A 13,840-nucleotide genomic window follows, 5' to 3' on the forward strand; every position below is an offset into this window, starting at 1 on the left:
TGGCAACCTGTGTACAGTACATAAATTGCATTTTTTATGCTCCAATATAATTTATCGAATCGCAATAGCAATTTGGTAATGTTGGCATCGAGGACAATGGCCCACGGGCATCAAAAAGCCAACTCGACATTATTTTTGCGATTTTATTATACACAACAAATTGTTAAAAGTTGGCATGCAGCCAAATGTTCTTGCACTCACTCAAAATAAAATCTCGATTATAGGTAAAATTCAATTTTTATAGTTTACTACTTTGACCCGGTCGTTGCAGTATAATATAAATTTATTTCATACAAATCCACTAAAATCGCGACTAAAAAATGGGGGAAGGAGGGTCAAATACATAACAACATACAAGTTTAGCTATTTGTTTATATTATAGAGTACTTTTGGATCAGAAAGGAGACCGTTGACGGCCTACATGGCGCAGTGGTATGCGCGGTGGATTTACAAGACGGAGTTCCTGAATTCGATCAGTTAGATTTGATCTTGATCAGCTGGGCCGATTATTTTCCAACTGGTGAGAGGTTCCGGCCGTGGCTAATTACCACCTTACCGCCAAGCAATTTAACGTTCCGGTACGATGTCGTGTAGAAAACGAAGGGGTCGTGGATTTCCTATTCCTTAAAAGTTAGCCCGCTGCCATCTTAGATTGCATCATCATTTATCATCAAGTGAGATTGTAGACAAAATTGTAAAGAAAAAAAATAAGACCGACGTATGTTTGATACATTTCTGGGCTTAGATTTGATGAATTAACAGTTCCAATGTCCAAATTATTGTTACATAAACTAATATTATAAAGCTGAAGTTTTTTTTTGGTTGAACGCGCTAATCTCAGGAACTTCTGGTCCGATTTGAAAAATTCTTTCAGTGTTAGATTATAGATAGTCCATTTGTCGAGGAAGGCTATATGCTATTTATTATTATCGTATTCCTACGAGAACGGGAACAACGTGGGTGAAACCACGTGTCGTCAGCTATTTTATTATAAGCAATAATAATATCAGTCTAAGACTGGTTTAATTTCCGTAAATAGACAGTAGCATAAACAAGATATGGGCAAGTGCCTAAATTATAAAATGCATGATTTCAACAAAAAACACATTTTTCATTAATTTTTACAACTGTGAATTCTTATTATTTTTGGTGATTTTGATTTATTATGAAATAAATGAAAGATTTTTTTCTGTAACATGTTAGGTTCGGCCTAAAATGGTAGGTCTCCTTTCTTGTAGCAGAACAAAAATCTTCGGATTTATTTAGCCTTGTCGTATGTAGCGAAGATATATCCCCTGGATATATTCTCGTAGATACCTTGCGATGCCATACATAGATAAAGATATAAATATACCTAACATGCCACTTTTGCTTCAGGGATTTTAAATATACACTGTCGCCTCCAACTTACAATTTATTTGTTGAATATTGCAGCATGCAACGTTTACTTTATTTATAGACAGACAAATGGCGTGGCAAATTATATATGCAAAAGACTACAACCCATGTAGACTCTGCCTTGTGCCTTTTTGCTCGCATTAAAGGTCCGTTTATATCTACAGACATTTAGCGTGCCAGACACGTGCTGTGGCAGACAAAATAATATTCTACTATACAGTGTTTATTAACGGATTTACATTTACCGTAACGCGGCCGCGCAGACGTTGACAGAGTGTAAATATAAATACGTTAATAAACATTGTCATCATCTCCTTACCTTTATCCCACTTAAGTGGGGTCGGAAAAATATGTCAATCTTTTTCATTTGTCTCTATTACTCGTCAACTCATCATCCACTCCTTTTACACACATGTCCTCTTTCACACAATCCAACCATCTCTTCTTTGACCTTCCTCTTCTCTTATGACCTTCCACTTGCACATTCAACATTTTTCTAGTAATATGTCTTTCCTCTCTACGCATTACATGTCCATACCAAGCTAACCTTTTACTCCTCAATTTTTCTGTCACTGGCGCCACCTTCAGACTTCCTCTTATATACTCATTCCTTATTTTATCTTTTCTTGTCACACCACACATCCATCTCAACATACGCATTTCGTTCACATGCATTCGTTTACTATCCGTCCCTTTCACCGCCCAACATTCTGATCCGTACAGCACGACAGGTCTTACAACCGTTTTGTATATATTACCCTTATTTTACCTTTACGTTAATAAACATTGTATAGAAGAATATTATTTTATATATCAAGGCACGTGTCTGGCACGCTAAATGTCTGTAGATATAAACGGACCTTAACTCAACGTCGGGATGTAACGTATAGCCTGAGACGGCCATACTTTTCGTATAATTGAAAAACAAAATAAAAGGGGCGCCAAGACAGCGAAAAATATCTTCGAGGGTTCGCCACTCGTATTTTCTTATTATGTATCTCAAGAGAGGAGGGAAACTCGAGAGGGCACTCAAAAAAGATCGGGATGGCATGCAGTTTGGGCACTATGAATAATTAACCGAGGGCAGGTGCAATCGGATATAACCGAACGTTCGCCGGGAATTCTGATAGAATATTTTGGGTAATCTTCCTGCATGTTATACGAATCGAAAATTTTAAGCAAGGGGAATTTTTTTACCTTGTGTGGAATTAAAATATTCCCTTCCTAACTTTGCTTATAGACCTATATCGATTTAGGGTTCCGTAGTCAACAAAGAAGCTTTCCAGCTTTGCCATGTCACCATGTCGCTATGTTATTATGCGCAGAGATCAGTAATAGAAAGCTGTAATTAGCATGAGTGTGTAGGTACATTAGACACGCTGGAAAATGTCGTTAAATAAAAAAATATTATACGGATGTTAATACTATTTTTCAATTTGGAGATTTGTTTTTGAAGTGTGTGTTATAGATAGATACGTGAAAAATTACATTAGTAGTATAATTTAATTAAAAGAAAATTAATACTGTCACGGTTAAGTTGGATTTTAAATTTTTTTTGTCGGCGAGAGGTTCCCGTAAAATCACCAATTCTAGTCGGCATGACGAACAACTGCGGGACCCTACACAGCGCGTGACCCGACACACACTTGGCCGTTTTGTATTCGTAGTAAAAAATCGTTCATTTGTAAATCACGAGTTCGCATGAACTCATGAATGAATTGTTGTGTGCTGATTTTTACACTCTGGTTCGTACGCATGTATCGAGTACTATGTCAACCCATTCGTAGTTCACTTTGTATAAAATAGTGAAACAAGTGAAAAAAAAAAATTGTACATTGTACAAACCGCAAACCATCTCTCTGTTTAATGACCGTAAACTGTGTATTGTAATGGTATTTGTGTTTTCCTTATACTTTGTCTGTGATGAAATATAAATACTATAGTATTATTATCAAAAAACCGACCAAGTGCGTGTCGTGCTACGCGCAGTGTAGTGTTCCGTAGATTAAATGAACAGTTTAATCAGAAATACCGATAGCGATACCCCACACTATGGGATAAACGTTAAAAATTTTATCCTCACTTTGCATGTAGGGAAGGAACCCCATATTTTTTTTATTTTATGTTTACCATTTTATAGGTAATTAATACATGCACCCATACCAAACTTCTAGTTTTAATAAACTCCGAGTTATATTACTGACAACTTTATATTTTTAATGAACAACGGAATAAGTATGCAATTTTCAATTTCTAATTGCGTTTTTTATGTTGGTCGACTATTACTCTTTAAATAGCTATTACTATTTAGCCGTTATAGTTTTCCGTTATTTTTCATTACATGTTCTATTTTTGTGAATTTTTTCAACAACAATCAAACAAAAACAACCGTTTACCGATAGACGTTAGTGTAATATAGAACATTTAATAAAACTGCTAGTGCATATCCAAATTGTATTCCAAAAAGATAGCGAAGGCCACAATGCGGTGAGACTATATGCATTTGGGAAGCTACCGGTGAAGTTTAATATCGTGGTGGACTTAAAATTCAGTACTAAATTAACTTCGTTTACACTAGGTTCAACGTTTTGGTTTGGCCTAATTCAGCTGCTGGCTCAGTTTCATATGAAACTGTATTACACGGAGCTGAGGTCTCGATATTTAATTATATTATTATGCAGGGCTCTAACATATGAAATTCATATCCGTTTTTGAAACACGCATCTCATTCAAATCTAGTTTCACTATGCTTTCGAGAGTGTGATAAGGAAAATTATATGTAGTTTCTCGTTTATACTATAGAACAGGGAGATGCCTCAAACATTTTTGCATTCCTATGTTGTTGTCATTCAGTTTTACTGTACAGTATCTACTTTACTGCAGTCTGTACCATTTTTCGCATCTAAAATTTCAACAGCTATAATCGTGAATGCCTTCAACTATGTATTTTACAAGTAATAAGAAGAATATACTAAAAAAAAACTATAACACGAAATTTTGCAATTTTGCAATTTCGCTATTGATATCTGAAAACATTTTACATTCGGATGAAGAAACGGACATGGTGGAACTGTGAGGGTCCTTCGTAACTACTGAACCCTAAAAATACATATAAAACAAGTGTGCTTTATGTCTGCCACTGACGATCAAGTAATCTCACATGTCTGCAGCGCTAACGGCAAGTGAGATTACTAGGTCGTCAGTGACTAACATTAGACCACACGTCTGAAGTAAAACTTCTTTAGCTCTCCCACTCAACGTACGTTCGCCTCGTCCGATTACACTCTTTGTAACGCACATACCAGCCTTATCTCAAATCGTGCGTGAAAAACTATTCAATAAGTAAGTTAAAAGTAGAACAAAATTAAAAAAAAAAACATTATCTTCGTTGCAGATATTCGAGCACCACTACCACTTCCACCACCACTCTGTGGCCAAGCGCTCGATGACTCCCGCCCACGACCACCATGGGCGGCTGGAGGTGGACGAGCGAGTGCGGTGGGCGAAGCAGCAGAAGGTTCTGTCGAGGAAGAAGCGGGATTTTCAGACGATACCCGACAGTACCAGTACAGGTAAATCATATCATATCGTATCGCCAAGCGATTTAGCGTTCCGGTACGATGCCGTGTAGAAACCAAAAGGGGTGTGGATTTTCATCCTCCTCGTAACAAGTTAGCCCGCTTCCATCTTAGATTGCAACATCACTTACCATCAGGTGAGATTGTAGTCAAGGGCTAACTTGCAAAAAATAAAAAAAAAAAAAAAAAAAATACCATCATCATTATTTTGCCCAAACACCTTCTGTAGGAGAGAGCTCTGAGCTTCCCACTCTCCTAAAAATACACAGATTATAACGGTGATGAAACCATCATCGTCATCATCTGCCTATTTTTTGATGGCACACTAAAGAGCATAGATCAACTTTACTTTCCTCTTGCGTACAGGATGCAGGATATCCTATTGGCGAGCTAAGTATCATACAGTTAGACTATTTATGAGATTTTATGATTCTGGCTGAGATTATGGCTTACCATGGCAACTCCCTGTCTTGGAAAAAATTCTGATGCTTGTTTTTAAACCTAGGATCTGATGATCGAAAGCTACTAATCAGTAGACCAACGAAAAAGTTAATATTTACTCCTTACTTTATAACCCACAGTAGCACAATGGGAAAATGAAGTGTCAGGTAAACATAGAAAGCATAATTCATTGCAAAAATTACCGTCATCATAATAATCATCATCATATTCGTCGCACGAGTATCCTCCCAGAATGAGAGGGGTTAGGCTAATAGTCCACCACGCGTCCCAATGCGGATTGGCAGACCTCACACACGTAAAGAGTTACAACAATTCTCAGATATGTCGGTTTGCTCACAATATTTTATCCTTCACCGTTTGAGAAAAATATATTTCTTAAAATGCACATTACTGAGAAGCTGGAAAAAATTACCGTCGTTACTTCGATATGCTCTAATAGGATTTATGTCTGCCTTCTGAAGTGTTTGAGATAAGGATTCATTTGAAATACATTTCCAACAAACAATTAACTTCAATTATAGTGAAATAACTAACCGTTATTTGTACATTGTCGATATACCCTGAAGGTAGACTCTGTCCGTGACAGTTCAATTTGACGGCCTCACCACCGCAGCCCTGTCATGAGCACGGTTCGTGTAACTCGGAATATTATTTACGCTTAAACAGTAATTATTTAAACAAATATTTAATTATCATCGTCATTATCAGACGATGGACTTCCACTGCTGGACATGGCCTTTTGTAAGGACTTCCAAACACCAAGGTGCATGAGCAGACAATTGAGCTGCCAGCATCAAGCAACTCCCTGAGCTGTTGATGTCGCAAGTTTTCCGAGGCGGAGTCGCTAGTCCAGCATCTTGACAGCGTCCATAGGCTTTTGAAGTACAAGCTCTGCTCAATGCTAATTTAGCGTTGTGAGTCATTGAGTCAGTAATTTATATTCAGTTGAGTAAATTATTAATTGAAACCGTTAGTTAATTGAAAAAATTGTCACCACCAACTTCCAGTCTCGAGGCTGAGAATTTTACTGAGTCATTTTCAAAATAATGTCAAGCTCATCTAGGAATAGAACCCAAGGTATCGGTATTCGAAATCTAATGGTAACCATTGGGATTTAGAGGATTTTTTTCTGATTGTGTAATTGCTGTAGACACCATTATCTAATGGGACCTTAGCGGCGTCTCATTAGCGTCAGCGTCGCCTGATGTACCAAAAGCAGAAGCTGACGAGATGGGTGGAACGACTGTCTAACGGCGTCTTCTCTGAGTTTCACATATCTGCTTTGTGGGCTTTTCGGGTATTTATGGTAATTTTTGCAATAATATTGATACCAATATTTAAACAAATATATAATTATAATTATAAAAATGCCGCACAAGTGGTATAAAATATATACTTATAGCAGCCTGAGAAGTGGATTACAAGAGAACCAATGTCGAACAAAGGTTATGATTATATGATTCACAACATTTGTCAGGACAACTTAATTAACAAATCAAACTGTAAGCAAAATAAGACCCTAGAATGGAAGAGAATGCCCTTGAGTGGAGTCACGAATTTGTGTTCGTTGTATGTAGGGCTAAAAATGTTTATGACAGTTAACTAACACTCCCTTTTTCTTTGTCAAAAGTACCCCAGAATTTCACAACAAGAAATGTGGACAGTTCGTACGCCACGAGCATACTGAAGCCGTCCGTACGACGAGCGCCTTAGATCGCAAATCGTTCACGCCAACCGATCGCTACCCCTCTCTAACTCCCCACTCTTTACGGAAACAACCTGACGCCACCTGACGTCATATACGTCTCAGACTACTGTTTCCTACAATTATTGTGTAACTTGTTTCAGCTGAAACAAAATCCTCCGAGCCGCCCTCACTGAAGCGAGAGGCCGGCTCGAAGCGCGAGCCCCACTCCAGGGTGAAAGGCAGGCCTCGCGCCGCGGACTCCAAGTTCCAGTTAAACGATCCAAAATGGCCGCACATGTGGTATCTGGTAAGTTGATATTTAATATTTTTAAACAATTTTTTATTTTTTTTTACCGATTGGACAGTTGGTGTTTACTGTATCCATGACGTGGGTTCGATTCCCACTGCTGGAAAAGATTTATGTGTTGATCATGGATTCCATAACGCAAGCTAAGCTTACTTTGGGTTAAATAAAGATGTGTGTTTGATTTCTTCTAAATGTTTAGTAAAGAATTCGAATTAGGTATACCTACTGAAGATTTCGGGTAAAATTAAAAGTGAATGTCAAGATCCATGTCACAAACTTAGATTAATTATTGGTCACTGTCATCATTCTTTAATCTTCACCGACTTTTATGTAGGTATATCTACTAAGAATTTCTAGGAAGATGGTAAAGCTATATCAAGTAAAAAAAAATAAAATTAAAATTTAGAAATTATAACCGATTCTAGGTAACTATTTAACTATCGTCATTAATAATCCATATTTGGCTCACTGTTGAGCACTAGTCACGAGGGTTAGGCTAGTAGTCTACCCAGCTGGTATATTGGCAGACTTCACACACGTAACACTAAAAGATGGTAAGCCAGTATACTTGAGTCAGAAGCTTAGCAGGATGAGCCGCGACAGAGAATCACTAAGGTGCACTCGTAAGCCTCTGAGCGTCCCTCGACATTGTTCAGCTGCCTTTAGGGGTAGTTTTAAATATGCCGCCACTCGCTGCTGGAATAATATTCCACCGCCAATCCGTGATTCCCGAAGCAAATTTGCTTTTCGTAGAAAGTTGAAGATTTATTTACTAAATAGACAAAAGGAATTTGAGGATTGTGCGGTGGAAATATCAATTTTATAGAGGGAATCAACATAATTAGGATAAATAGGATACTCATTTTTTTTTTTTTTGGAATTTTGAAATTTTAGTTAATAACTAGCAGGTGCCCGCGACTTCGTCCGCGTGAAAATCTATGTACATTTTCGACGCCGTCGCCCCTTCTATTTATATTTTCGTATGTTTTATATATAAAAATTATAAAATCACAGCCCCGGCCGAAGGCCGGTGTACAATAATGTGCGCGTTTTTTGTGCTTGGGTAAAATGCAAAGTCGTAGCCATCGTCGGAGGCCCTATCCAGCCCCCGGCCTACGGCCGGCGTGCAATTGATTGTGTCTGCGTTAAGTGCCCAGCCGTAGCCACGGTCGAAGACCCTATCACAAACTCCCGGACGAAAGAGGGTGCACAACAAAGTGCGTACTTTTTTGTGTCAGGGTACGTACTTTTTTGTGCCCAGCCGTAGCCACGGTCGGAGGCTGCATCACAAACTCCCGGCCGAAGGCCGGTCCACAATACAGTGCGCGGCCGAAGACCGCGCTTCCCATATTTTGTGCTTGGGCAAAATGCCCAGCCGAAGTCACGGTCGGAGGCTGTATTACAAACTCCCGGCCGAAGGCTGGGTTACAATACAGTGCGCGGCCGAAAGCTACGCGTTCCGTTTTTCGTGCTTGGGTCTACGCGTTCCGTTTTTCGTGCTTGGGTAAAATGCCCAGCCGTAGTCACGGTCGAAGGCTGTATCATTAACTCCCGGCCGAAGGCCGAGCCACAATTCAGTGCGCGGCCGAAGGCTACGCGTTCCGTTTTTCGTGCTTAGGTAAAATGCCCAGCCGTAGTCACGGTCGAAGGCTGTATCATAAACTCCCGGCCGAAGGCCGGGCTACAATACAGTGCGCGAAGGCTCTATCACAAACTCCCGGCCGAAGGCCGGGCTACAATACGGTGAGCGGCCGAAGGCCGCGCGTTCCGTTTTCTGTGCATCGGAAAAATGCCCAGCCGTAGCCACGATCAGAGGCCATATTACAAACACCGGCCGAAGGCCGCGCTTTTTTTTTTGCTTGGGTAAAATACCCTGCCGTAGTCAAGGTCGAAGGCTGTATCATACACTCCCGGCCGAAGGCCACGCGTTCTATTTTTTGTATTTGGCTAAAATGCCCAGCCGTAGTTACGGTCGAAGGCTGTATCACAAACTCCCGGCCGAAGGCCGGGCTACAATACGGTGAGCGGCCGAAGGCCGCGCGTTCCGTTTTCTGTGCATCGGAAAAATGCCCAGCCGTAGCCACGATCAAAGGCCATATTACAAACCCCGGCCGAAGGCCGCGCTTTTTTTTTGCTTGGGTAAAATACCCAGCCGTAGTCAAGGTCGAAGGCTGTATCATACACTCCCGGCCGAAGGCCACGCGTTCCATTTTTTGTGTTTGGGTAAAATGCCCAGCCGTAGTTACGGTCGAAGGCTGTATCACAAACTCCCGGCCGAAGGCCGAGCTACAATACGGTGCGCGGCCGAAGGCCACGCGTTCCGTTTTTTGTGCATCGGAAAAATGCCCAGCCGTAGCCACGATCAGAGGCCATATTACAACCCCCCGACCGAAGGCTGCGCTTTTTTTTGTTTGGGTAAAATACCCAGCCGTAGTCACGGTCAAAGACCCTATCACAAACTCCCGGCCAAATGCCGGTCTATAATAAAGTTTACGTACAAACTTTCAACCCCGATTTCACCCCCTTCTGATTTTATTTTCGCTATAAAAAGTATTCTATAACCTGCCCCGTGTTATGTTCTCAAACCGTGCTAAGTTTCATTTGAATTCATTCAGTAGTTTCAGTGTGATGCCCGGTCAACAAAAAATAGGGACAGACAGACAAATAATGGAAAAAAAATGTTTTTGAATTCAGTATCGATTGTATAATGCCCTAAGATATTTTTTTTTTTTAAATTAATCAAAAAGTTCTGTAATTTGACCTGTTACAGTTTTATTATAAGTATACAGATAAGTATTTAATAGCTATTGCGCCAAATTCGTGCTCTTTTTATAGTAATAAACCTTGCATAACATTATACGATAAAAAAGTAGACAATGTGACTATTTAAACACAAAAAGGATTATTCAGTTTGAACCTGAACTTTTAAGAAGTTCCTGAGATTAGTTTCGCGCGTTCAACAAAATAAACAAACAAATTAGTCAGTTGAGTATAGAATATGTGCCTCAATATCGATATTACACAGTTTTAGTGGAAATCTCGTTTCTCCAAATAACGCCTGCGAATCAATTTGAGCAATCCGGTTTTTTCAAGATAACTTTTTTCTATCTGTCCGATTTTAATGAAACAAAGCCTATATGTTGCCCTGAACTTTGCTTAATCTATTTGTGAAATCCGCGTCAAAATCCGTTCAGCAGAACCAGAGAATAGCACGAACATACAGACAGAAGGACAGACAGACAGACAGATAGACAGACAGACAGGCAAAAAAATAAAAAAATATATTTTTGTATTCTATTGCTCATTTCTAATCGCCCTAACTTGCTTTTTAGTTAAATTTGGTCAGACACTCGATTTCTACTCTTTTATTATAGTATAGATAGATAGATAGATAGATATATGCTGTCGCGACATTTTTTGTAGAAAATGATGTGTGCTGCGAGTGAATGACGCTGCTGTATTTGCAACCCCTTGGCTTTTTGAATAGCAATGACAATGCTTGAGGGAATTTGCAGACTGTTGGGAAGGCGCCATGTACACCTTGGGTTACATTATTGGAGTTTTAGGAAGGATCCCCAATTTTTTTTTAAATAAAATATAGCCTATAGCCTTCCTCGATAAATGGGCTATCTATCACTGAAAGTATTTTTCAAATCGGACCAGTAGATCCTGAGATTAGCGCGTTCAATCAAACAAACAAACAAACAAACAAACAAACAAACTCTTCCGCTTTATAATATTAAGTATAGATTTAGTTATTTTAATTTGAACATGATTTTCTATTTACCTATATATATTTATGTACTATAAAATATATATTATGCATTAATAAATACATACACTTCATAATATTATAAATGTATATATATATAAATTGCATTGTCGTTTTCCATTACATACTAGTATCACATTATATCTGTAGTTTAATTAGTAATTATATATTTTTAAAATGTAACACATATTTGCTGCTTATTTTAATTTAATTTAGTTAATGTCAATTTATTTGTACAATTATAAGCTGTGACGTCACACGGGTCTCAGCTGAAAATCAGCGCCGTGTGTTATGCTTGTATGTAGTGCACGGCATAAGCTGAACTGTACACCCTTTCTTTTTAAGGGTTACAGACAGACATGCTGTCATAAGGATAGGGTACTGACTGTCTGTAACTTTTAGATTTGAATAAATTTATTTTCTTTCTTTCTTTCTTTCTTTACGTAACAGTTGAGTAAAGTGCAAGTATGCAAGTTTATTCTCAATGAGTTTGTTGTAGGCTCTTCTCGGTCCAAGGCTCATTTGGAACCCTCGTTACTTAAAATTTAAGTTTTATTTAGACCAATTATTATCACCATTTTGTAATAATATTATTACCTGACGTTTCGAAAGTGCTAAGCCTAATTGAAATAAATGATTTTGGGCGTTTTAACTTTTAATGTTTTTCCTTCATCGTTTCCAACACGTGATATTTAATTTCTTAAAACACACATAAGTAAAAAGTTTTAAGGTGCATGCTCTGGATCGAAAGCCAACTTACGCCTTCCGAATCGAAGGCAAAGGTCATATCCACTGGGTCATATCCACTATATACGGCGCTCGAAAAATATATACTTTACAGTAATTATGTGGATTTGCTGCTGGTATTTTTAATAGGATTAAATCACGCAAGCCGGAGCACCTCTTGCTTGGAATTTCGTTCCAAAGGAAACCGAGCATGCCGTGAGCAAACTAATATTCTTGAGATGTCGCATCTACTTGCTATCTACTGAATTAAATTCTGTAGTCAACACTTTTCCATTCCAAGTATTAGTACGAATATTAAAATGTTGCTTCAGACGTGGATCTCCCCGTATATGTGCCTGAACGAAATGAAATGAAATATGCTGTAGATTTGATGCCCAAGTAGATTCCTGGTTGAAAACTTGTTTTTGAAAACGAAATCAAGCAAGGTTATATACTCGTATACATCGATATAAATCGTTAGATGGGCCCCTCCATATTACAGATAGTTTCATTTTGTTAAAGGTTGTACCTTTAAGCCAGACTAACTAAAAAAACATATTGTCTTGGTTTCGATTTCTGTCCGTTGTCATACGCATTGTTATAGTACAAGTAGGCATCGATATAAATCGTTAGATGGGCCCCTCTGTATTAGAGATACACAATTTTATGTCATTACCCAAAAACGTGTAAAAACACAAGCCAAAACATGAATAAAGAGACATGTGTTACGAGTGATGACGTACTCAATGTGCGAAACCAATGACAATTCCGCGACGCTTTGAGGTCCATCTAACGATCTACAATCGATGCTCGTATGTCTATTTATTCCGGGAAGTCCGTTTAGCTTAAGTTAAAACTGAATTCATTAAAGAACGTTTCCTTTATAGAGTATCCCAGATCGATCTGACGCAGCTTTTTTTTTGTGATGATGCAATCTAAGATGGAAACGGGCTTACTTGTTAGGAGGAGGATGAAAATCCACACTCCCTTCGGTTTCTACACGACATCGTACCGGAACGCTAAATCGCTTGGCGGTACGTCTTTGCCGGTAGGGTTTACCTCGACCAATTAAGAAACCTCAATCGACCCAGCCGGGGATCGAACCCAGGACCTCCGTCTTGTAAATCCACCGCGCATAGCACTGCGCCACAGAGGCCGTCGAAGCTCCGTCGACGGATTTTGACAAAGATGAAACCTTAGGTGCCATGTGGCATCGATTTTCTTTTTACAAACGCTAACACTTTGAAAATTAAGAAATGTATAGGAATGACATTTAATATCGACAGGTCACGTGATCAAATTGTCGATCGCATCGGTCATTCCCATACATTTTTTAATTTTCGAATCGTTAGCGTTTGTAGAAATAGAATCGTCGTGCCACATGGCTATAGACCCATAATTGGCTACCTATGTTAGGAGCATGGACTAACTTTCAGCCTCCATAAAATGAAGTATATCTGGCAATTACAAGCTCTCAACTTATGTATATAGAACATGTCCTATATAACAAGTATGTTTTGAACAAGGATAGATTAAGTTATTAAATCTATTATGTACTGAGGGTTGTAATTTTCCCTTTTGAAAAGGTCTTGTTCCGAGTAATAGCGAATTTCCCGCCTTATTATATTTTGATGGAAACATTATTCGCCCTTTAAACTCGCCTCGGCGTTTAATTACACATCTTTGGGACGTGTTCAAATAATGTGGCATGTTATTATAATAATGTGAGAAATTAGCGTTGCCTAGCTTGCTCATCTAGATCCAATCAAACTTGAATCTGAACTTATATGGAGCACCACTACTATGCCTGTTTGAATTGAGCAACTGGGATAACTTTATAAAATAAAGCCTTTAAAGCCTATATATTGTGTAATATGGTTATGAAGGGTGAGTCCCAAGATGCTAGAATG

The 13,840-nt window shown here is 38.8% G+C and overlaps 1 protein-coding gene across 6 annotated transcripts in view; it reads left to right on the plus strand.

Moving 5' to 3' along the window:
* LOC112054240 (furin-like protease 1) overlaps positions 1-13,840 on the plus strand; it is a 271,513-nt gene that overhangs the window by 192,798 nt on the left and 64,875 nt on the right. For all 6 annotated transcript variants that reach the window (XM_052886608.1, XM_052886613.1, XM_052886610.1 and 3 more), the window contains exons 3-4: positions 4,793-4,970; positions 7,287-7,432. In XM_052886608.1, coding sequence (XP_052742568.1) covers positions 4,793-4,970; positions 7,287-7,432 — 324 coding nt within the window. The remainder of the gene's footprint in view (positions 1-4,792; positions 4,971-7,286; positions 7,433-13,840) is intronic.

The sequence above is a fragment of the Bicyclus anynana genome, chromosome 17 (assembly GCF_947172395.1).
Source record: "Bicyclus anynana chromosome 17, ilBicAnyn1.1, whole genome shotgun sequence".
Classification (NCBI taxonomy): domain Eukaryota; kingdom Metazoa; phylum Arthropoda; class Insecta; order Lepidoptera; family Nymphalidae; genus Bicyclus; species Bicyclus anynana.